Raw genomic sequence first — 26,434 nt, 5'->3', positions numbered from 1 at the left:
TATAATGTCCCTGGTGTACATATTTCTAACCATGTATTGATTCTAAACTGACCCTAATTCAGAGGCAATTAAGTCTACATAACAGTGGTGCAATGGGCAGAGTTGCTGCCTCACAGTTCCAGAGTTCGTTCCTGACCTCAAGTGCTGTCTGTGTGGAGTTTGTACGTTTTCCCTGTGACCGCGTGGGTTTTCCTCCGGGTGTTCCGGTTTCCTCCCACATCTGAAAGACGTGTGGGTTTGTAGGTTAATCGGCCCCTCTGTACATTGCCCCTAGTGTGCAGGGAGTGGATGGGAAGGTGGGATAACATAGAACTAGTGAGAACAGGTGATCAACAGGTGGTCGGAGTGGATTCGGCACGCCGAAGGGCCTGTTTTCATGCTGTATCTTTCAAACAATCAAACCACTGCTGGCTGTGACAATGACCTTGAAAACATATCCTTCAAAACTTACAGCACATTTTGATAAACTCTCCTGAAGCAATGAGAACATCAGGATCTGGGTCAAGTTACCTCCTTGTCTCCATGTCTCATTCCATCCATCCTTGTCAGCCACGTTCTGCTCTTTTGCCAAGTAGCTCAGTTTAGAGATACAGCGCGGAAACAGGCCCCTCAGCCCACCAAGGCCACGCCGACCAGCGATGGAGGCAGCATAAGAGACTGAAAGCACTGAAATCTGGAGCAAAAGACAAACTGGAGATGGCAATGGCAGGTCGTTAACACTATCCACACTAACACTATCCACACTAACACTCCACACTAACACTATCCACACTAACACTATCCACACTAACACTATCCACACTAACACTATCCACACTAACACTATCCACACTAACACTATCCACACTAACACTATCCACACTAACACTATCCACACTAACACTATCCACACTAACACTATCCACACTAACACTATCCACACTAACACTATCCACACTAACACTATCCACACTAACACTATCCACACTAACACTCCACACTAACACTATGCACACTAACACTCCACACTAACACTATCCACACTAACACTCCACACTAACACTATGCACACTAACACTATCCACACTAACACTCCACACTAACACTATCCACACTAACACTCCACACTAACACTATGCACACTAACACTATCCACACTAACACTCCACACTAACACTATCCACACTAACACTCCACACTAACACTATGCACACTAACACTATCCACACTAACACTCCACACTAACACTATCCACACTAACACTCCACACTAACACTATCCACACTAACACTATCCACACTAACACTATCCACACTAACACTCCACACTAACACTATCCACATTAACACTATCCACACTAACACTCCACACTAACACTATCCACACTAACACTATCCACACTAACACTATCCACACTAACACTATCCACACTAACACTATCCACACTAACACTATCCACACTAACACTCCACACTAACACTATCCACACTAACACTATCCACACTAACACTATCCACACTAACACTATCCACACTAACACTATCCACACTAACACTATCCACACTAACACTATCCACACTAACACTCCACACTAACACTATCCACACTAACACTCCACACTAACACTATGCACACTAACACTATCCACACTAACACTATCCACACTAACACTATCCACACTAACACTATCCACACTAACACTCCACACTAACACTATCCACACTAACACTATCCACACTAACACTATCCACACTAACACTCCACACTAACACTATCCACACTAACACTCCACACTAACACTATCCACACTAACACTATCCACACTAACACTATCCACACTAACACTATCCACACTAACACTATCCACACTAACACTATCCACACTAACACTATGCACACTAACACTATCCACACTAACACTATCCACACTAACACTACCCACACTAACACTACCCACACTAACACTATCCACACTAACACTATCCACACTAACACTATCCACACTAACACTATCCACACTAACACTCCACACTAACACTATCCACACTAACACTCCACACTAACACTATCCACACTAACACTATCCACACTAACACTATCCACACTAACACTATCCACACTAACACTATCCTACACACGAGGGACAATTTACAATTTTACCGAAGCCAATTAACCTACAAACCTGCACGTCTTTGGAGTGTGGAAGAAAGCCCACGCAGGTCACGGGGAGAACGTACAAACCCTGTACAGAAAGCATCCGTAGTCAGGATCGAACCCGGGTCTCTGGCGCTGTGAGGCAGCAACTCTACCGCTGCGCCACCGTGCCGACCGCTAATCCAGGATCACTGGCCCACCCTTTAATCTTCCTTGACAGGAAGGAACAAAAAGCCTTCAGTGTACATCAAAGTGCAAGTAAATTAAACGACCTGCCATTGCCATCTCAAGTTTGTCCTTTGCTCCAGATTTCAGTGCTTTCAGTCCCTTATGCTGCCTCCATCTCGTAGTGCTGCTTAGTATTAATAATAAATTGCTTTTTCATTCCTCCTAAAATATCCTGCATTACATTCCCTCTGCTGACTCAAGTCATAGAGTTATACAGCTTGGAAACTGGCCCTTCACTCGACAATGGGCTTTCGGCCCATCAAGCCCATGCTGGCCATGATGCCACAGATACACATGTCCCACCTGCCCACCATTGGCCCATATCCCTCTCAACCTTCCGATCTGTGCACCTGTCCACCAAGTGCCTTTCAGAAGTTGTTATTGTACTTGCGTCAACTGCCTCCTCTGGTTGCTCATTCACGTACTCACCACCCTCTGTGACAAAGTGGCCCCACGGCTCCCATTAAATCTTGCGACTTTAGACTTTAGATTCAGCACAGAAACAGGCACTTCTGCCCATCGGGTCCGCACTGACCAGTGATCATGCCATGTACGACCCAACGCACACCAGGGACAACTTTTACACCTTACCAAAGCCAATTAACCTACAAACCTGGAGTGTGGGAGGAAACCGGAGCACCTGGAGAAAACCCACGCGGTCACGGGGAGAACGTACCAACTCCTTACAGACAGCGCCTGTAGTCAGGATCAAACCTGAGTCTCTGGCGCTGTAAGGCAGCAACTCTACCGCTGGGCCACCATCTCTCTTAAACCTACGTCCTCTGGTTCTCGAAACCCCATCCCTAGGTAAATGACTGTGTGCATCACCCTATCCCTTCCCCTCATGATGTAATACACCTCTATGAGATCACCCCTCAGCCACAAGTTATCCCCTTTGTTCTTTCCGATCATTTGGGCATTGCTGTTGATGCCAACATTTACTGCTCATCCCTAATCGCCCAAGAGAACGAGTGCCAGCCCTCCCTATGTCCCACTGAACTGCTGAGTTTAGTTTAGTTTAGATACAGTGTGGAAACAGGCCCTTTCGGCCCACCGGGTCCGCGCCGACCAGCGATCCCCACACATTAACACCATCCCATACCCACTAGGGACAGTTTTTAAATTTACCAAGCCAACTATTGTCTCGGACAAAACCCACGCAGGTCACGGGGAGAACGTACAAAACTCCGTACGGATAGCGGCCGTAGTCGGGATCGAACCCGGGTCTCTGGCGCTGGGAGGCAGCAATTCTACCGCTGCGCCACCATGCCACCCTCTTATACACGCACGGACACACACACACATATGCACACGCACTCACACACACGCACATACACACACACACACACACACACACACACACACACACACACACACACACACACACACACACACACACACACACACACACACACACACACACGATGGTTTCCTGGGCTCCATGGCAAGACACAACCAGGGGGGTTTTCTGCCAACTGGCCATAAGCTCGATGCTTTACAGAGAACATGTTAGATTCGGAGAGCTGTCCTGCATGGAAACAGGCCCTTTGGCCCAACTTGTTCCAAAATCCCCCTAAAAAATCCAAAATAGCTTTATTTGTCATTCGTTCCGAACGAGATTACTTAGCCAACAGTACAAAAAACACAAGACACAACCCCAACACAAACATCCATCACAGTGACTCCAAACACCCCCTCACTGTGATGGAGGCCAAAAACTTCCCCTCTCTCTTCCCCCATGCCCCTCCCACGTACAGAAAGCTCGACCCCTACCGAGGCAACCGACCCGCACAGCTCCCGCAAGGAGATGGAAAGTCCCGCGGCCGCGCCGCACCGGGCGATGGAAAGTCCACGCGGCCGAGCCGCACCGGGAGATGGAAAGTCCCGCGGCCGAGCCGCACCGGACGTTGGAAAGTCCCGCGGCCGCGCCGCACTGGAAAGTCCAGCGGCCGAGCCGCACCGGGCGCTGGAAAGTCCTGCGGCCGAGCCGCACCGGGCGATGGAAAGTCCCGCGGCCGAGCCGCACCGGGCGCTGGAAAGTCCCGCGGCCGCGCCGCACTGGAAAGTCCAGCGGCCGAGCCGCACCGGGCACTGCTGACGACATAGCCTAATCGAGCTGGTCCCACTTGCCTGTGCGTGTACTCCTCCAAACCTTTCCCATCATGTATCTGTACTCTCCATTGTAATCATGTATTGTCTTTCCGCTGACTGGTTAGCACGCAGCAAAAGCTTTTCACTGTACCTCAGTACACGTGACAATAAACTAAACTGAACCATTCACCTGTCCAAGTGACGTTTAAATTCTACCGTCTCGCCACTTCCTCGTTCAATATACCCTCCTCCCTCTGTGTGAAAACGTTGTCTCTCTAGTCCCTTGTAAATATTCTCCCTCCCACCTCAAAGCTATGCCTGCTGGCTTTAGACACCCCCGCCCCCATTAGCAAAAGGACTGGTTGTTATTGTACCTTTGCCCGTCACGGTTTTATAAACGGCTGTAAGGTCACTCCTCAGCCTCCCACGCTCCAGGGAGGAAAGACCCAGCCTATCCAGTCTCACCTTGAAACTCGAACGCTCCAGAACCATTGTTTGTTTGTTGACATCCTAACCTGTAACAGGGTGCCCAGAATCATACACAATGCTGTGTTCACGACAGAGTTGGGTAGAGCACTTGGGGTCAATGGAATCTGGGGATCCGGGGAGAAGGCAGGAACGGGGCACTGATTGTGGATGGTCAGCCATGATCACATTGAATGGCCCACGCTGGCTCAAAGGGCCGAATGGCCTCCTCCTGTGTAATACTCTAAGTGTGCCCTAGACAGATGTGGAGGCCTTCATTGGGTATTTTTAAGGCAGAGATTGACAGATTCTTGATTAGTCCGGGTGTCAGGGGTTACTGGGAGAAGGCAGGAGAACGGGGTTGAGGGGGAAAGACAGATCAGCCATTATTGGATGGTGGAGTAGATGTGATGGGCCGAATGGCCTAATTCTGCTCCTGTGACTTTATGAACATGTGTGGCCTCACCAACGACTCGCACAGCTGTAACATGACGCCCCAACTCCTGCACAGGATGCCCTGACTGATGAAGGCCCTCACCACCCTGTCCACCTGTGTCGCCACCGTCATGGACCTATGTCCCTGCAGCCCTCGGTCTCTCTGCTCAAGTGAAATCACTCTGGACTAGTTATGTTCAATGGAGTTGGGACTCGAGAATCAGAACACAAAGTGCTGGAGTATCTCAGCGGCTCATGCAGCATCTCTGGAGAACAGGGACGGGTGGCGTTTTGAGTCAGGACCCTTCTTCACACTCGACCAGGAATGTCACCTATCCGTGTTCTCCAAATTTTCCACTTCACCTTAAACCTGTGTCCTCCGGTCCTCGATTCCCTTACTCTGGGCAAGAGACTCTACCCGATCTATTCCTCTCATGATTTTGTACACCTCTATAAGATCACCCTCATCCTCCTGCGCTCCAAGGAATAGAGACCCAGCCCGCTCAATCTCTCCCTGTAGCTCACGCCCTCGAGTCCTAGCAACATCCTCGTAAATCGTCTCTGCACCCTTTCCAGCTTGACAACATCTTTCCTATAACATGGTGCCCAGAACTGATCACAACACTCTAAATGTGGCCTCACAAATGTCTTATACAACTGCAACATGACCACCTAACTTCTATGCTCAATGCCCTGACACCCAGTCTGAAGATGGGTCTCGACCCGAAACGTCACCCATTCCTTCTCTCCAGAGATGCTGCCTGACCCGCTGAGTTACTCCAGCATTTTGTGTCTCTGCTCAATACTCTGACTAATGAAGGCCAATGTGACCATGGGCTTTTTTGACCACCCTGTCTACTTGTGACGCCACTTTCAGCGAACTGTGTACCTGCACTCCTAGATCCCTCTGCTCTACAACACTCTCCAGAGCCCTACCATCCTGCCCATGGTAGACTTCCCAAAACGCAACCCCTGACATTTTTCTGTCTCTGTCTTCCTCACAGTCATCGAGGAGAAGGGAGTGAAGATGAAGCTGACGGTGATCGACACGCCAGGCTTTGGAGATCAGATCAACAACGACAACTGGTAGGTGGGAGGAACCTTCTAACCCTGCTCCACACTCGGGCTCACCCTCTCAAAGTGCGGGGCGGCGCCAGGACAGAGCGCCCGCGGTCGTGCGTGAAGGACGTTTAGCGTTGCCTTCCCACGAGGCCCGGCCCCTCAGCTCGGGCCAGCCCCGATTGCCGAAGATCGAGGGTACGTGGAGAAATGGAGCTGTCGACCGGCCCGCTGAGGCCTCACTGAGTGGTGCAGCAGGTGGGGAGGGCAGAATGGCCTCCTCCTGCCCTCCCTTCCTATGGTCCCAGCAAGTGATAGGTGGATACAGGTGAGGGGGGTTGGATTGGCAGAAGGGTGGACAAAGGTAAGAGATGGACCGGAGACAAGAGGGTGAGAAAGACGGGAGAAAAGGCCGTGTAAAAGGAGTCGTACACATTGTGTGCGTGTGTGTGTTCATGTGTGCACATGCATGTATGTGCTTGTGTATGTGTGTAGCGTGCGTGCATGTGTGTATGTATGAGTGTGTGTATATATGTGCCTCCGTCTGTGTGTATGTGCATGTGTGCGCGTGCGCATGTATATATCTGTGTGTGCATGTGCGTGTGTAAGTGTGTGTGCGTGCGAGTGTGTGTGCGTGCAAGTGTGTGTGCGAGTGTGTGCGTGCGAGTGTGTGTGCGTGCGTGCGAGTGTGTGTGCATGCGAGTGTGCGTGCGAGTGTGTGCATGCGAGTGTGTGTGCGTGCGAGTGTGTGTGCGAGTGTGTGTATGCGTGCGAGTGTGTGCGTGCGAGTGTGTGTGTGTGCGTGCGTGTGTGCGTGCGAGTGTGTGTGTGCGGGTGTGTGTGTGCGTGCGAGAGTGTGTGTGCGTGCGAGTGTGTGTGCGAGTGTGTGTGCGTGCGAGTGTGTGCGTGCGAGTGTGTGTGCGTGCGAGTGTGTGTGCGTGCGAATGTGTGTGTGCGAGCGTGTGTGTGTGCGCGAGTGTGTGTGCGCGAGTGTGTGTGCGCGAGTGTGTGTGTGCGAGTGTGTGTGCGTGCGAGTGTGTGTGTGCGAGTGTGTGTGCGCGAGTGTGTGTGTGCGAGTGTGTGTGCGTGCGAGTGTGTGTGGCGCTGGCCAGCAGTCTTGGCACAGTGTCAGTGAGCCTCCGCTCTGCGTAGCGGTGGAAGTGCTTTGTATATTAATGATTTGGATTGGGGGATTGAAGGCTTGTGGCCTCGTTTACAGATGATGTTAAGATTGGTGGAGGGGCAGGCAGTGTAGAGGGAGCCAGGACTCTGTAGAAGGACTTGGACGGGTTGGGAGAGTGGGTAGTGAAGTGGCAGATGGAATACAGTGCAGCAAAGTGTGGAGTCGTGCATTTTGGTAACAAGAATAAAGGCGTAGACTATTTTCTAAATGGAGAGAGAATCCAGAAATCGGAGGTGCAAAGGGTCCTGGGGGTGCTGGTGCAGGATTCCCAAAACGTTAATTTGCAAGTGGAATCAGTAGCAAGGAAGGCAAATTCAATGCTGCTATTTATACCAAGAGGACGAATACAAAAACAGAGATGTAACGCTGAGGCTCTGTGAGGCGCTGGTCAGGCTGCATTCGGAGCATTGTGAGCAATTTTAGGCACCATGTCTGACAAAGGATGTGCTGGCTCTGCAGAGGGTCCAGAGGAGGTTTACAAGAATGATCCTAGGAATTAGTAGCTTAACCAATGATGGGTGTTTGTGGGCACTGGGCCTGAATGCATTCAGAGAATTGGCCTCCACTGCCTTCTGAGGCAGAGAATTCCACAGATTCACAACTCTCTGACTGAAAACTTTTTTCCTCATCTCAGTTCTAAATGGCCTACCCCTTATTCTTAAACTGTGGCCCCTGGTTCTGGACTCCCCCAACATTGGGAACATGTTTCCTGCCTCTAACGTGTCCAACCCCTTAATAATCTTATACGTTTCGATAAGATCTCTTCTCATCCTTTTAATTCCAGTGTATACAAGCCTAGTCGCTCCAGTCTTTCAACATACGACAGTCCCGCCATTCCGGTCCAGAGGAGGTTTACATGAATGATTCCAGGAATGAGTGGGTTAACATATGATGAGCGTTTGTCAGCACTGGGCCTGTACTCGCTGGAGTTTAGAAGGATGAGGGCAGGGCCGTCTTAACGCATGGGCCTGATGGGCACTTGCCCGGGGCCCCACGAGCTTATATGTTTAATTTTATCAACCATTTACATTTTTATTCCTGTGAGTAGTTGTCGTAGTGGCCCCAGTACACTGCTTTGCCTGGGGCCCATAATGCTGTAAAGACGGCCCTGGATGAGGGGGGACCTCATTGAAACTCACAGAATAATGAAAGGCCTGGATTGAGTGGATGTGGAGAGGATGTTTCCACTAGTGGGAGAGTCTTGGACCAGAGGGCACAGCCTCAGAATTAAAGTACATTTAGGAAGGTGAGCAGGAGGACTTTCTTTAGTCAGAGGGTGGTTTATCTGTGGAATTCTTTGCCACAGACGGCTGTGGAGGCCAAGCCAGTGGATATATTCAAGGCAGAGAGAGATAGATTCTTGATTAGTACAGTTGTCAGGGGATATGGGAAGAAGGCAGGAGAATGGGGTTAGGAGGGAGAGATAGATCAGCCATGATTGAATGGTGGAATGGACGTGATGGGCCGAATGGCCTATTTCTCCTCCGATTAATTATGAACGTGTGCTGTCACTGATGATGGGGGCTTGTGGGTGGGAGCTAGGTGCTGGGTGCTGGGGTTTGGAGACTGTCTCAGCCCCTGCCTTGTCTCTGTTGTGTTGCAGCTGGGAGCCCATCGAGAAGTATATCAGCGAACAGTACGAGACCTTCCTGAAGGAGGAGGCCAACATCTCGCGCAAGAAGCGGATTCCCGACACCCGTGTTCACTGCTGCCTGTACTTCATCTCCCCCACTGGCCACTCGTACGTAGACCCATCGCGCACGGCCTCTCCCCGGCCTCTCACTGACTGCCCCGCCACCAGCTCACAGGGTTGGGTTTATTATCATCACCTGTACCCACGTCCAGTCACAAGCTTTGCCTGCCTGCTATCCAATCTGATGAGACACACTCAAAAAGCTGTAGTAACTCAGCGGGACAGGCAGCATCTCTGGAGAGAAGGAATGAGTCTGAATTTAGATTTATATTTAGATTTAGAGATACAGCGCGGAAACAGGCCCTTCGGCCCACCGGGTCCGCGCCGCCCAGCGATCCCCACACATTAACACACTAGGGACAATTTTTACATTTGCCCAGCCAATTAACCTACAAACCTGCACGTCTTTGGAGTGTGGGAGGAAACCGAAGATCTCGGAGAAAACCCACGCAGGTCACGGGGAGAACGTACAAACTCCATACAGACGGCGCCCGTAGTCAGGATCGAACCCGAGTCTCCGGCGCTGCATTCGCTGTAAGGCGGCAACTCTACCGCTGCGCCACCGAAGAAGGGTCTCGACCCGAAACGTCACCAATTCCTTCTCTCCAGAGATGTTGCCTGTCCCGCAGAGTTACTCCAGCTTTCTGTGTCTTTCTTCGGTTTAAACCAGCGTCTGCAGTTCCTTCCTACACTGACGATACATGAATACAATCAGGCCAAACTCAAGGACCGCAGTTAGAGCCAAACAGGAGGCCCAGAGTACAGGATATAGCCCTCAGCCTTGTAGAGCATCAACTCCAGAGACAAAGTCCACAAACAGGCTCTTCGGCCCATCGAGTCCACGCCAACCAGTAATCAGCCCGTACACTAGCACTACCCCAAACACAATTTACAATTTGTTTTTACTGTAGCCAATTAGCCAACAAACCTGTACGTCTTTGGAGTGTTGGAGGACACTGGAGCACCCGGAGAAATCCCACGCGGTCACGGGGAGAACGTACAAACTCCGCACAGACAGCGCCCGTAGTCAGGATGGAACCCGGGTCTCTGGTGCTGTGAGACAGCAACTCTACCGCTGTGCCACCGTGCTCTACTGGTTTATGTTAAGTGGGGGTGGTGTCTAGGAGAGGAGATGGATGTAACCAGGGTGGTCCACTCTGATGGTCTCTGGGAGAGGAGATGGATGTAACCAGGGTGGTCTCTGGGAGAGGAGATGGATGTAACCAGGGTGGTGCACATTGGTGGTCTGTGGGAGAGGAGATGGATGTAACCAGGGTGGTCTCTGGGAGAGGAGATGGTTGTAACCAGGGTGGTCTCTGGGAGAGGAGATGGATGTAACCAGGGTGGTGCACACTGGTGGTCTGTGGGAGAGGAGATGGATGTAACCAGGGTGGTCTCTGGGAGAGGAGATGGTTGTAACCAGGGTGGTCTCTGGGAGAGGAGATGGTTGTAACCAGGGTGGTCTCTGGGAGAGGAGATGGATGTAACCAGGGTGGTCCACACTGGTGGTCTCTGGGAGAGGAGATGGTTGTAACCAGGGTGGTCCACTCATGGGTGGTCTCTGTGCTTGCAGGTTGCGGCCCCTGGATGTGGAGTTCATGCAGAGGCTGGGGAAGACCATGAACATCATTCCCGTCATCGCCAAAGCTGACACCATGACGCTGGAAGAGAGGCACGACTTCAAACTGAGGGTGAGTTGGCCCCAACCCTGGCCTCTGGCGTGAGGTTCGGCCTTGGCCAGGCAGAGCGCTTGGTGTCTGTTAAAGGAACTTAGATGTCCACCATCAGGGAGGATGAACACTAAATGCTGGAATGACTAAGCACGTCACAGTGACCTTTATGTGGTGACTCTTTGCGTAGCTTGTGTGTGCAAAACAAAGAATCTCACTCATGACACATGAAATAATAAATGTATCATTCATTCATTCACAATAGACAATAGACAATAGGTGCAGGAGGAGGCCATTCGGCCCTTCGAGCCAGCACCGCCATTCAATGTGATCATGGCTGATCATTCTCAATCAGTACCCCGTTCCTGCCTTCTCCCCATACCCCCTGACTCCTCTATCCTTAAGAGCTCTATCCAGCTCTCTCTTGAATGCATTCAGAGAATTGGCCTCCACTGCCTTCTGAGGCAGAGAATTCCACAGATTCACAACTCTCTGACTGAAAAAGTTTTTCCTCATCTCCGTTCTAAATGGCCTACCCCTTATTTTTAAACTGTGGCCCCTTGTTCTGGACTCCCCCAACATTGGGAACATGTTTCCTGCCTCTAACGTGTCCAACCCCTTAATAATCTTATACGTTTCGATAAGATCCCCTCTCATCCTTCTAAATTCCAGTGTATACAAGCCTAGTCGCTCCAGTCTTTCAACATATGACAGTCCCGCCAATCCGGGAATTAACCTAGTAAACCTACGCTGCACTCCCTCAATAGCAAGAATACTCACTCACTCATTCCTTCACTCACTCACTCATTCCTTCACTCACTCATTCATACACTCATTCATTCATTCAGGTTAGTCAGCATCTCTGGAGAAAAGGAATGGGTGACGTTTCGTGTTGGAAGCCTTCATCCGACTGTATAATGAAGGGTCTCAACCCGACAATTCACCTCATCCTTCTCTCCAGAGGTGCTGCCTAACCTGCTGAGTTACTCCAGCGGTTTTGTGTCTATCTTCAGTGTAAACCAGCATCTGCAGTTCCTTCTTGCACATACTTGCACAGCTTCTCCCCCACAGCCATTTGGCTATTAAACACTACAACCTCAAATAGACCGAACTACACAGACTATTATTGTTATTATTGCACTCTTGTTTGTTTTGTTATGTGTACATATGCGCGTCTGTGTGTGTGTATATATATATACATACACACCAATCAGCCAAAACATTATGACCACTGATGATCTTGTTGCAAAGGGGTGGGATATATTAGGCAGCAAGTGAACAGTCAGTTGATGTGTTGGATGCAGGAGAAATGGGCAGGAGTAAAGACCTGAGCGACTTTGACAAGGGCCAAGTTGTTATGGCCAGACGACTGGGTCAGAGCATCTCTGAAACGGCAAGGCTTGTGGGATGCTCCCGGTCAGCAGTGGTGAGTACCGACCGACAGTGGTCCGAGGAGGGACAAACCACAAACCGGCGACAGACAGGGTGTTGGGCACCCTGTTCCTGCTTTCTCCCCATATCCCTTGATTCCATTAGCCCTAAGAGCTCTATCTAGCTCTCTCTGAGGTGGTGTTTAAAAGGGACATATGGGACTTGGGAATGGGTGATGAGCCTTGGTCAGAGGGGGAAATAGCAGAGTGACTGGGCTGGTGGTAAATGCAGAAAAATGTGTGCACTCTGGGGAGCAATGAAATGGTGGATCAGCTATCACAGTGTTTAAGAAACATTAGGACATGTACATGGATAGGATATGTTCAGAGGGATATGGGCCAAATGCAGGCAGGTGGGACTGGTGTAGATGGGACACGCATTGGTCAGTGTGGGCAGGTTGAGCCTATATACATGCTCTATGACTCAATAACTAAACATGTTTTTTGCATCAGTCTTCACAGTGGGAAACACCAGCAATGTGCCCGAAATTCAAGAGAGTCATACAATACAATACAATATATCTTTATTGTCATTGTACAGGGGTACAACGAGATTGGGAATGCGCCTTCCATACGATGCAATAATTTAATTTGCTAGTCAGTATTAATTTAAACAACCCAATGAAACAAACTGTAACAGTTTTAAAACAGAATAAAGTGCATGTAGATCTGTGCCGGTTCACTGTGCGATGTGACCATCCGGCTCAGCAGGACCGGTTCATAGCAGCTATGGCCCTGGGGATGAAGCTGTTCCTGAGTCTGGAGGTGCGGGCGTAGAAGGCCTTGTATCGTCTGCCCGATGGTAGAAGTTCGAACAGACTGTTGCAGGGGTGTGAAGAGTCTTTGTGGATGCTGGTGGCTTTTCTGAGGCATCGTGTGTTGTAGATGCCCTCCAAGGCTGGTAGCTGTGTTCCGATGGTCCTCTGAGCTCGATGGACTACCCGCATTGGTCAGAAGTGAGTGTAGTCGCTATTACTAAGGAGAAGGTGCTTGGGAAACTGAATGGTCTGAAGGTGGATAAGCCACCTGGACCAGATGGACTGCACCCCATGGTTCTGAAAGAGATGTGGAGATAGTGGAGGGATGGGTAGTGATCTTTCAAGAAGGTAGTGTTTTAGCGGTGTTTGTTGGAAGGGCCACGTGACCTCCTCCTGAACCTATTTTCTAATCACGAGCAGCCCCACTAATTCACCTCTGTGCTGCCTGTTTTTCTTCATCTTCGAGACGTTAATATTTTCAGATCATTAAGGTCTCTCTTATTTTAGTGCACCAGTGTTTAAACTCCTGACAATGCTATTTTAATCCCATCCAATTAACATGCTAAATACTGTGTGCAATAGCTGTGGAAATATTTCCATATATGGACATTTTGTACCCTTACTGGAGGGGCTCGTGTGATAAGCCAATTTCACAGAAGCCCAATCCTACCGAAATACGATCAGAAAATTAAAACAAATGTGCAGATGCTGGAAATCTAAAAATAAAAAAACAGAAAATGCCGGAAATACTCAGCAGGTCGGGCAGCATCTGCGGAAAGAGACACAGAATCAATATTGCAGATCGGTGTGTCTGTCTGGCCTGCTGAGTGATTCCATCGTTTTCTGCCTTTATTGCAAAAATAAGTCTAGTTGGCTTAAAATCTTTCGTGAGGTATATAGGGCGGCACGGTGGCGCAGCGGTAGAGTTGCTGCCTTACAGCGCTTAAAGCACCAGAGACCCAGGTTCGATCCTGACTACAGGTGCTGTCTGTACGGAGTTTGTACGTTCTCCCCGTGACCTGCGTGGGTTTTCTCAGTGTTCTTCAGTTTCTGCTCACACTCCAAAGATGTACAGATTTGTAGGTTAATTGGCTTGGTATAAATGTCACTATCGTCCCTAATGTGTGTAGCATCGTGTTAATGTGCGGGATCGCTGGTCGGTGCGGACTCTGAAGGTGGGCTGAAGGATCTGTGTGTGTCTGGGAATCCATTAATATTGAGCAAAGTCAATATCTTTCCATGAAAGGGAAGTCACGTTTGCCAAGTTTACTCAAAGTCCTCCAGCAAAGTCCTGGTGAGTTGGTAGAGGTAGTGTATTTCAAGAAGGCATTCGACAAGGCGTCATGTATAAGGTGGCAAGAACAAGATGGCACCCCAAAGGACAGATGCTAATATCGTTTCAGTTTAGTTTATTGTCACCTGTTCCGAGAAAGGCTTTTGTCACAGGTACAGTGAAAACCTTTTGTTGTGTGCTAAACGGTCAGCAGAAAGACATTACATCATTACAATAGAGCCATTTACTGTGCATGATAAGGGAATAAGTAGGAAAATAACTGCAGATGCTGGTACAAATCGAAGGTGCCACAAAATGCTGGAGTAACTCAGCGGGTCAGGCAGCATCTAGGAGAGAGGGAATGGGTCTCGACCCGAAACGTCACCCATTCCCTCTCTCTGCCTGATGCTGCCTGACCTGCTGAGTTACTCCAGCATTTTGTGATAAGGGAATAACGTTTATATATATATATATATCAGGAGTAATAGCAGGAGTAATGTATTGTAAAGTCTGGGGAGTGACCTAAAAATAGAGAACAGAATGTAAGTCTTGGTTTATTCTTGTTGTGTGTACCGAGAGATACAATGAGAAGCTTTGTTTTACTTCCTGTCCAGGTCATGAGTACAATCAATCTCCACACACAAATACTGCACATAGTGCAAAAAGAAAAAATAAATGAAGTGCATCGTTTAGTGTTAGTTACGGAGAAAGTGCAGGTTTTAGAAACGTGCAGGGGCTGCAATGTGGTCAATAGACAATAGACAATAGGTGCAGGAGGAGGCCATTCAGCCCTTCGAACCAGCACCGCCATTCAATGCGATCATGGCTGATCACTCTCAATCAGTACCCCGTCCCTGCCTTCTCCCCATACCCCCTCACTCCGCTATCCTTAAGAGCTCGATCCAGCTCTCTCTTGAAAGCATCCAACGAACTGGCCTCCACTGCCTTCTGAGGCAGAGAATTCCACACCTTCACCACTCTCTGACTGAAAAAGTTGGGAGATTTCCGTAGCATATGAGAGGTCCATTTCAGAGTCCGATAACAGCAGGGTCCGATAACAGCTGCTGTTCTAAAAAGCTAGACACAAAACGATGGAGTTGCTGACTGGAGTTACAGGCAGCATCTCTGGAGAGAAGGAATGGGTGACGTTTTGGGTCGAAACCCTTCTTCAGACCCTTCTACCACATTGGAGATCCTCAAACTATCTTTGATCAGACTTTACTTGCTTTACCTTGCACTAAACGTTATTCCCTTATCATGTATCTATACACTGTAAATAGCTCGATTGTAAGGTATTGTCTTTCCGCGCATCAAATGCTTTTCACTGTACATGTGACAATAAACTAAACTGGGCTGTTCCTGAATCTGGTGGCACGTTGCTGTGTGAGTGGTCCTTGATTATGTGGAATTGTGATTGTAATTAATTTATTAGTCAAGTATGTAAAAATATACAAGGGCTTTAGTTTGCCAAACAGTCATACAAAACATCAGCAAGACACACAACTCCATAAACATTAACATAAACATCCACCCCAGCGCACTGTGATGGAAGGCAATAACGAATTATCTTCTTCGTTTCCTTTTAGAAACATAGAAACATAGAAAATAGGTGCAGGAATAGGCCATTCGGCCCTTCGAGCTTGCACCGCCATTCAATATGATCATGGCTGATCATCCAACTCAGTATCCCGTACCTGCCTTCTCTCCATACCCCCTGATCCTTTAGCCACAAGGGCCACATCTAACTCTCTCTTAAATATAGCCAATGAACTGGCCTCAACTACCTTCTGTGGCAGAGAATTCCACAGACTCACCACTCTCTGTGTGAAAAAAAACTTTCTCATCTCGGTCCTAAAAGACTTCCCCCTTATCCTTAAGCTGTGACCCCTTGTCCTGGACTTCCCCAACATCGGGAACAATCTTCCCGCATCTAGCCTGTCCAACCCCTTGAGAATTTTATATGTTTCAATAAGATCCCCCCTCAGTCTTCTAAATTCCAGCGAGTACAAGCCGAGTCTATCCAGTCTTTCTTCATATGAAAGTCCTGCCATCCCAGGGATCAATCTGGTGAACCTTCTCTGTACTCCTTCTAAGGCAAGAATGTCTTTCCTCAGATTTTCTCCCACAGTCGGGGCGGTCGAAGCTCCTGCGGCTTGGAGCTCCCGAAGCCGATCCCTGACCAAGGGACCGCCAGCTCCACGATGTTAAGTCCGCAGCCTCCCGCGGTTGGAACTCCCGAAATCGATCCCCAGCAGAGTGACCGCCAGGTCCACGATGTTCGGCCGCAGTGCGGACAGAGACACGATATGGAAATGGTCGCATCTCCGTCGAGGAAAAAGATCTTTTAAAGTTCCCCCCCCCCCCCCCCCCCCCCCCCCCCCCCCCCCCCCCGATATAATACAAAACTAAAGTACAAGGAACGGAGGATGTTGGTTTATAAGAGTTTACAAAGTGCTGGATTAACTCAGTGGTCAGGCAACAACTCTGGAGAACATACATAGGTGATATTTCAGCCCGGGAGCCTTCTTGATGAAGTTGGCTGCTTTCTCGAGGCAGTGTGAAGTGATTGATGGTGGGGATTCTGGTCAGTGATGGACCAGATTGTGTCCACAACTCTCAGCAATGTCTTGCAGTCATGGGCAGAGCTCGGGGCGGCACGGTGGTGCAGTGGTTAAGTTCCTGCCTCACAGTGTCAGAGGTGGAGTTTGTACGTTCTCCCCGTGACTGCGAGGGTTTTCTCCGGGTGCTCCGGTTTCTTCCCATACTCCAAAGACGTGCAGATTTGTAGGTTAATTGGCTTTGGTAAAAAGTGTAAATGGGCCCTAGTGTGTAGGATAGTGCTAGTGTATGGGGATTGCTGGTAGGTGCAGACTCGGTGGATTGAAGGGCCTGTTTCCATGCTGTATCTGTAAACTACACTAAGCTAAGCTGTTGCCAAACCAACCTGTGATGGTTTCTGTGGAAATTGGTCTGTGGAGAAAGGAATATGGATAGGACAGGTGTAGAGGGATATGGGCCAAAGGTTGGACTTGTGTGTATGGGGCATGTTGGTCGGCGTGGACAAGTTGGGCTGAAGGATCTGTTTCCACACTCTATGACTCTATAACTCTATGGTCAGATGTGTTACGGTGGCGCAGCGGTAGAGTTGCTGCCTTACAGCGCTAGGGACCCGGGTTCCATCCTGACGACGGGTGCCGTCTGTACGGAGTTTGTACGTTCTCCCCGTGACCTGCGTGGGTTTTCTCCGGGTGCTCCAGTTTCCTGCCACACTCCAAAGACGTGCGGGTTTGTAGGTTGATTGGCTTAGGTGTAAATGTAAAAATTGCCCCTGGTGTGTGTCGTATAGTGTGAATGTGCTGGTTGGTGCGGACTTGGTGGGCTGAAGGGCCTGTTTCCGCGCTGTATCACTAAAGTAAAACTAACAAAGAAACATTGGTAGCATGCCAAATTTACGTTGTCTTCAGGGGAAGTGGAGGCGTTGATGTGCTTTCTTCATCGTAGTGGGATAAATTCCAATAAAATAGGTTATTTTCAGAGCAACTATCAGTAACCAGGGAGCAGATTCATGGTTCAGTGTGTTCATTCTGGGGGATATTTATAGATAGACAATAGACAATAGGTGCAGGAGGAGGGAGAGAGAAAACGGGAAATTATAGACCAGTTAGTCTGAAATCAGTGGTGGGGAAGATGCTGGAGTCAATTATAAAAGACGAAATTGCGGAGCATTTGGATAGCAGTAACGGGATCGTTCCGAGTCAGCATGGATTTACGAAGGGGAAATCATGCTTGACTAATCTACTGGAATTTTTTGAGGATGTAACTAGGAAAATTGATAGGGGAGAGCCGGTGGATGTGGTGTACCTCGACTTTCAGAAAGCCTTCGACAAGGTCCCACATAGGAGATTGGTGGGCAAAATTAGAGCACATGGTATTGGGAGTAGGGTACTGACATGGATAGAAAGTTGGTTGACAGACAGAAAGCAAAGAGTGGGGATAAATGGGTCCCTTTCAGAATGGCAGGCAGTGACTAGTGGGGTACCGCAAGGCTCGGTGTTGGGACCGCAGCTATTTACAATATACATCAATGACTTGGATGAAGGGATTAAAAGTACCATTAGCAAATTTGCAGATGATACAAAGCTGGGTTGCAGTGTGAACTATGAGGAAGATGCTATGAGGTTGCAGGGTGACTTGGACAGGTTGTGTGAGTGGGCGGATGCTTGGCAGATGCAGTTTAATGTGGATAAGTGTGAGGTTATCCACTTTGGTGGTAAGAATAGGAAGGCAGATTATTATCTGAATGGTGTCAAGTTAGGAAAAGGGGACGTACAACGTGATCTGGGTGTCCTAGTGCATCAGTCACTGAAAGGAAGCATGCAGGTACAGCAGGCAGTGAAGAAAGCCAATGGAATGTTGGCCTTCATAACAAGAGGAGTTGAGTATAGGAGCAAAGAGGTCCTTCTGCAGTTGTACAGGGCACTAGTGAGACCGCACCTGGAGTACTTGTGCAGTTTTGGTCTCCAAATTTGAGGAAGGATATTCTTGCTATTGAGGGCGTGCAGCGTAGGTTTACTAGGTTAATTCCCGGAATGACGGGACTGTCATATGTTGAAAGACTGGAGCGACTAGGCTTGTATACACTGGAATTTAGAAGGATGAGAGGGGATCTTATCGAAACGTATAAGATTATTAAGGGGTTGGACACATTAGAGACAGGAAACATGTTCCCAATGTGGGGGAGTCCAGAACCAGGGGCCACAGTTTAAGAATAAGGGGTAGGCCATTTAGAACAGAGATGAGGAAAAACTTTTTCAGTCAGAGAGTTGTGAATCTGTGGAATTCTCTGCCTCAGAGGGCAGTGGAGGCCAATTCTCTGAATACATTCAAGAGAGCGCTAGATAGAGCTCTTAAGGATAGCGGAGTCAGGGGGTATGGGGAGAAAGCAGGAACGGGGTACTGATTGAGAATGATCAGCCATGATCACATTGAATGGCGGTGCTGGCTCGAAGGGCCGAATGGCCTACTCCTGCACCTATTATCTATTGTCTATTGAGGCCATTCAGCCCTTCAAGCCAGCACCACTATTCAATGTGATCATAGCTGATCATTCTCAATCAGTACCCCGTTCCTGCCTTCTCCCCATACCCCTGCCTCCGCTATCCTTAAGAGCTCTCTCTTGAATGCATTCAGCGAATTGGCCTCCACTGCCTTCTGAGGCAAAATTATTGAAAATAATTTTTGATGCTTTTTTTAAAGGGGGAGCAACATTTACTTGCTTTTATGAACATACTGTATCCTCATTGCAATGTTTTTTAGTTTAGTTTAGAGGTACAGCGCAGACACAGGCCCTTCGGCCCACCGAGTCCGCACCGACCAGCGACCCCCGCACATTAACACCATCCTACACACACTAGGGACAATTTACATTTACACCAAGCCAATTAACCTACAAACCTGCCCTTCTTTGGAGCGTGGGAGGAAACTGAAGATCTCGGAGAAAACCCACGCAGGTCACGGGGAGAACGTACAAACTCCGTACAGACAGCGCCCGTAGTCGGGATGGAACCCAGATCTTCGGCGCTGCATTCGCTGTAAGGCAGCAACTCTACCGCTGCGATACCAATGGTTTATTGATTGAAAGTTACAGCGTTGAAACAGGCTGTTCAGCCCTTCAAGTTCATGCCAACAATTGATCACGCAGTTCGCTGTTATTTCCACTTTCTCATCCACTCTCTATACACAAGGGGCAATTTACAGAGGTCCATTAACCTACAAACCCGCACGTCTTTGGAATGTCGGTGGAAACCCACGCAGGGCACGGGGATAACGTACAAACTCCGTACAGACAGCACCCGTAGTCGGGATCGAACCCGGGTCTCTGGCGCTATGAGGCAGTAAAACTCTACCGCTGCGTCACCGTGACGCCTTTGATAACGTTTGCAAACTGCTGTGAAGTTTTGATCTATGCAGTACATTGTAACTGTGATTATAATAACAGCTCCTTGCTACAAATAGAACGTGTGCAATCATGGCAATTCTCTTTGCACTCATAACACCAGGTCCGGAAAGAGATGGAGTCGAACAACATTGAGTACTACCCACAGCGGGAGTTTGATGAGGATATGGAGGACAAGCTAGAGAACGACAAGATCAGGGTGAGTAGGAATCCATCAGTGCGTACCAATCAGGTACACATCCAGCCCTCTTCCTGAGACATTCACAGCTGGCAACTGCAATGTTGGAAGCGCGTGTCATGTTGCGAGAAATGTCAAGTACTGAAGAGGTTTAGTTGTAGAGATTCAGCATGGAAAAAGACCCTTCGGCCCGTCGAGTCCATGCCAGCCATCGATAGCCCGTTCACACTGTTTCAATGCTATCCCACTTTCTCATCCACTCCCGACACACCAGGGGCATTTTACAGATGGCCAATTAACCAACAAACCCGCATGTCTTTGGGATGTGGGGGGGAAACCCACGTGGTCACAGCGAGGCAGCATAGCAACGCAGCGGTAGAGTTGCTGCCTCACAGCGCCAGAGACCCGGGTTGGATCCTGACCACGGGTGCTGTCTGTGTGGAGTTTGCATGTTCTCCCTGGGAGCTCCGGTTTCTTCCAACAGTCCAAAGACATACAGGTGTGTTGGTTCATTGGGCTGTAAAATTGTCCCTGGTGTCTAAGATAGAACTAGTGTATGGATGGTAGACACATAAACGCTGGAGTAACTCAGCGGGACAGGCAGCGTCTCTGGAGAGAAGGAACGGCTGACGTGTCGGGTCGAGACTGATGTTAGGGGAGTGGGCGGCGCATGGATAAGTAAGTGTACAGATAAGGAAGTGTAGAGTGTGAAACCAGGACAAAGGGAATGGAGATCAAGGAAGATGTAGAGTGGATCATTGTTAGTTGGGAGAAGGTAACAACAAAGCAAAATGTAGTCAGAGACAGTCAGACTGGTGGGAGAACTGGGAAGAGGAGGGGATGGAGAGAGGGAGGGAAAGCAAGGGCTACGTGAAGTTAGAGAGGTCAATGTTCATACCGCTGGGGTGTAAGCTGCCCAAGCGAAATATGAGGTTTGTATGGATGAGTTAGTCGGCATGACCTCGGTGGGCAGAATGGCCTGTTTCCATGCTGTATTTCTAAACTAAACCTACATAGTGCACAGCCAAGATCAGGATGGAACATGGGTCTCTGGTGCTCTGAAGCAGCAGCTCTACCCGCTGTGCCACCGCGCCGCCCCTCCTAGTGAAAGTTCCTGTGTGAAGCAGGAGCCGGGCAGATAGCAACACTGCCTGGCGTAGGATCGTGCCCATCCTGTTTGCTGCCATGTGCCGGGCGGGGCAGCAGGGCGAAGGCTGCGGACGCCAACAGGATCAACAACTGGTCAGGAAGGCCGGCTCCGTGCTGGGGCCGGAGTTGGGTTCACGGGAGGTGGTCTTGGAGGGGAGGAGGCTCCTCAAACTGCGGAGCATCCTGGACAATGCAGCTCACCCCCTCCGTGACCCACTGGCCAACCTGAGGGGCACCTTCAGCAACAGACTGGTCCCACCGAGATGCGGCACAGAACGCCACAGGAGATCCTTCTTCCCTGTGGCTATCAAACTGGACAACTCCTCCCCCTTCTGTTGTGGGGTCGACTGAGACTGAGACTGACTCCCCTCTGTCCCACCCCCCCCAATCTTGGCACATCCTCCAATCCTGGACTTTCCACTGGTCACTTTAATTTCACGTTGCATGTATCTTGTGTTTTACGACCAATTTCCCTGCTGGGATAACCGAGTGGTGTTGTACCGTATGGTAATGTTGCTTTCCTCCGCCCTGCAGGAGACCATGCCGTTTGCCATCATCGGCAGTGACACGGAATATCAAATAAACGGGAAACGAGTCCTGGGGAGGAAGACCCCCTGGGGGATCATTGAGGGTGAGTGCCACGGAGCGATCGGCTTCCAGCTTCCTTGGAGCCTATCCTGTCACTGACCGAGTCCTCTGTGCAGCAACTTTAGTTCAGCGATACAGCATGGAAACGTGTCTTTCGGCCCAGCATCCACACTGACCGGCGATCCCCACACATTAACATTAGTTTGTAGGTCAATTGGTTTGGTATCAATGTAAATTGTCCCCTAGTGTGTGCAGGATAGTGTTAGTGTGCGGGGATCGCTAGTCAGTGCGGACTTGGTGGGCCGAAGGGCCTGTTTCCGCGCCGTATCTCTAAACTAAACCAAACTTAGTTCTACACACACTAGGAATAATTTACAATTTTACCAAAGGTATTTATTCACAAAATGCTGGAGTAACTCAGCGGGTCAGGCAGCATCTCGGGAGAGAAGGAATGGGTGACGTTTCGGGTCGAGACCCTTCTTCAGTCTCCAGCATTTTGTGAATAAATACCTTCAATTTGTACCAGCATCTGAAGTTATTTTCTTATACAATTTTACCGAAGTCAATTAACCCATAAACCCACGTCTTTGGAGTGTGGGAGGAAACCGGAGCACCCGGAGAAAACCCACGCGGTCACGGGGAGAACGTACAAACTCCGTACAGGTAGCACCCATAGTCGGGATGGAACCCGGGTCTCTGGCGCTGTGAGGCAGCAACTCTACTGCTGCAGTATTCACCAACCTCTCTCTGCTGCCAGCAGGCTTGCCTCCTTGTTTGGTCAATGCCTCAGTGTCTCCTCATCCCCCAGTGCTACCCTATTCATATCTCTCTCCATGTTATGAACCTCTCCCAGGTTTCCTCTCAACCTCCGGCGGTCCAAGGAAACCACCCTTGTCTCGGCAGCCTCTCCCACTGGCCAATACCCCTTAATCCAGGCATCATTCTGGTAAACAGGGGGCGGGAAAGATAGATCAGCCGTGATGTTTGGGGTCGAGACCCTTCCTCAGACTGCAAAAGTCAGGAGTGCCCGAGGCAGTTCTGGGACTCAGACAACCCCGTCATTTAGTGCCGAAGACAGACACAAAAAGCTAGAGTAACTCAGAGGCAGCATCTCCGCGTAGGTTTTCTCCGAGAACTTCGGTTTCCTCCCACATTCCAAAGACATGAAGATTTGTAGGTTATTTGGCTTGGTATATACGTGAAATTGTCCCCAGTGTGTGTTGGGTAGTGTTAATGCGCGAGGATCACAGGTGGGTGCGGACTCGGTGGGCTGAAGGGCCTGTTTCCACGCTGTATCTCTAAACTGAACTAAGTACAAGGCTGCCCCTCCACGCTGAGGGAGGGAGGGGTCTTGGCAGTTTCAGGTCGATGCCCTTCTTCAGATTGAGCATCGGGGAGAGGGGAACAAGAGATAAAGATGGTACCAGGAAAAATGAATGGAAGGTAATGCAAAAAAGGCGATAATCAAGGAACATGGAGCCCAGAGTGGTCCATTGTTGGTTGTGGGATAGGTGACGAGGTACACCATTTTATTCGGTGGTCTCTGCCATCGTCTACTTCCCTCCCTCTGCTTCAATGTGCTACCTTGTACTTAGCTTAGTTTAAATTAGAGATACAGGGTGGAAACAGGCCCTTCGACCCGCCAAGTCCGCACCGACCAGCGATCCCCGCACACTAACACTATCCTACACACACACACACTAGGGACAACTCATACATACACCAAGCCAATTAACCTACATACCTGCACGTCTTTGGAGTGTGGGAGGAAACCGGAGATCTCGGAGAAAACCCACGCAGGTCACGGGGTGAACGTACAAACTCCGTACAGACAGCGCCCGTAGTCGGGATCGAACCTGGGTCTCTGACGCTGTGAGGCAGCAACTCTACCGCTGCGCCACCTCTGCTGTGATAAAGGTGTTCACCTTCCCTGAAGTCCAGAAGGTAGCGAAAGACTTTCCCAACAGAACAATGTCCTTTCCCATTGGGAAACGTCCATTGGTCCCGTCCGGATCCCAGACCAGCCCTTCCAGTACTTAAAGTTACAGCCCTTACAGTTACAAGATGGGAGCCACCTTCTGGAGGTACCTATAACTGCTGGGCCTCACTATAGATATGCACACTGCACTCTCACACAGCAGCTACAGGACATGAAGACGCAGGGAACTGCAGATGCTGGAATCTTCAGTAAAACACAAAGTACTGGAGTAATTCAACAGGCAGGCAGTATCTCTGGAGGGTAGACACAAAACGCTGGAGTAACTCTACAACTCAACAACTTGAAAACTTTTTCACCCAGAGAGTTGTGAATCTGTGGAATTCTCTGCCTCAGAAGGCAGTGGAGGCTAATTCTCTGAATGCATTCAAGAGAGAGCTGGATAGAGCTCTTAAGGATAGCGGAGTCAGGGGGTATGGGGAGAAGGCAGGTACGGGGTACTGATTGTGGATGATCAGCCATGATCACATTGAATGGCGGTGCTGGCTCGAAGGGCCGAATGGCCTCCTCTTGCACCTATTGTCTATTGTCAATAACTCAGTGGGTGAGGCAGCATCTGTGGAGAAAGGGACTAGGTGAAGCTTCGGGTGGAGACCCTTCTTCAGACTGAGAGTCAGGGGAGAGGGAGACGAGGGATGTGAAAAGGTACATAGAACAAATAGATGAAAGGCATGCACAAAGACAGATCAAAGCCAACAGCGATGATCAAGGAACGGTGGAGCCCACAATGGTCCATTGTTGGCTGTGGGGAAGGTGCTAAGGAGTGATACAAACTGTGAAACTCAGCAGGACGACAGTGGAACGAGTACGACGACCAGAGCAGGGAGGGGTGGGGAGCAAAGATACTAGAGGAGCAAGATGGACCACTCCATCGAAATCAGCTAGACTGAAGTGTAGTGCGCAAAGGAGCCATTTTAGTAAGCAAAACCCGCCGTTCGCTATGCCTCCCGCAGTGTAATCAGTGTTTTGGGGGAACAGAATGTGTGATGATACCATTAAAATGCAGAAAATATCTCATCTACCAATTCACAGATTTTTGTTATTTTTTTTAAAAAAATGTTTCTGCAAGTTTCTGCCGACTAAAATGGCGCCGTGACGCACTACGGTTTTTAGGGTCGAGTGGTCTATCTTGCTCCTCTAGTATCTTTGGTGGGGAGCGAGGAGAAATCAATACTCATACTGCTGGGCTGGCTTTGATCTGTCTTTGTGCATACCTTTCATTCATTTGTTCTATGTACCTTTTCATATCCCTCTCCCCTGACTCTCAGTCTGATGAAGGGTCTCCACCTGAAACGTCACCCATTCCTTCTCTCCAGTGACGCTGCCTGACCCGCTGAGTCAATAGACAATAGACAATAGACAATAGGTGCAGGAGTAGGCCATTCAGCCCTTTGAGCCAGCACCGCCATTCAATGCGATCATGGCTGATCACTCTCAATCAGTACCCCGTTCCTGCCTTCTCCCCATACCCCCTCACTCCGCTATCCTTAAGAGCTCTATCCAGCTCTCTCTTGAAAGCATCCAACGAACTGGCTTCCACTGCCTTCTGATGCAGAGAATTCCACACCTTCACAACTCTCTGACTGAAAAAGTTCTTCCTCATCTCCGTTCTAAATGGCCTGCCCCTTATTCTTAAACTGTGGCCCCTTGTTCTGGACTCCCCCAACATTGGGAACATGTTTCCTGCCTCTAATGTGTCCAATCCCCTAATTATCTTATATGTTTCAATAAGATCCCCCCTCATCCTTCTAAATTCCAGTGTATACAAGCCTAATTGCTCCAGCCTTTCAACATACGACAGTCCCCGCCATTCCGGGATAGCTGCACGCCAGCTTTTTGTGTCGAGTATCTTTGGTGTAAACCAGCGTCTGCAGTTCCTTCCTACACAGCATCTCTGGAGGACATGGATTGGCGACATTTTGGCATCTTCAGGGTCTAGAGAGGTGTCCCGACCCAAAACGTTGCCTGTCCCCTCCCTCCACAGATGCTGCCTGACCCACTGAGGCCTCCCTACACTGTACTTTATTCAAGCTACATTATATCACCTGTCTTCCCATCCTTGTCTTAACTTAATGAATGTAAGTATATATGAAATAAGTATATATAAATATGTGATTATATATTGTCTCGACAAAGCCACCCACGGGTA

At 49.4% G+C, this 26,434-nt stretch overlaps 1 protein-coding gene across 1 annotated transcript in view; it reads left to right on the top strand.

Annotated features, from left to right (window-relative positions):
- The window catches only part of LOC144611314 (neuronal-specific septin-3-like), a 68,416-nt gene that overhangs the window by 27,414 nt on the left and 14,568 nt on the right, over positions 1–26,434 (top strand). Inside the window, 5 exon segments of the mRNA XM_078430360.1 lie at positions 6,357–6,438; positions 9,198–9,335; positions 10,861–10,978; positions 20,478–20,573; positions 22,236–22,332. Coding sequence (XP_078286486.1) covers positions 6,357–6,438; positions 9,198–9,335; positions 10,861–10,978; positions 20,478–20,573; positions 22,236–22,332 — 531 coding nt within the window.

This window comes from Rhinoraja longicauda, chromosome 40, assembly GCF_053455715.1.
Source record: "Rhinoraja longicauda isolate Sanriku21f chromosome 40, sRhiLon1.1, whole genome shotgun sequence".
In the NCBI taxonomy this organism is placed as follows: Eukaryota; Metazoa; Chordata; class Chondrichthyes; order Rajiformes; family Arhynchobatidae; genus Rhinoraja; species Rhinoraja longicauda.
Note: the sequence above shows the minus strand (reverse complement) of the source record. Positions and strands in the feature narration are given on the sequence as shown.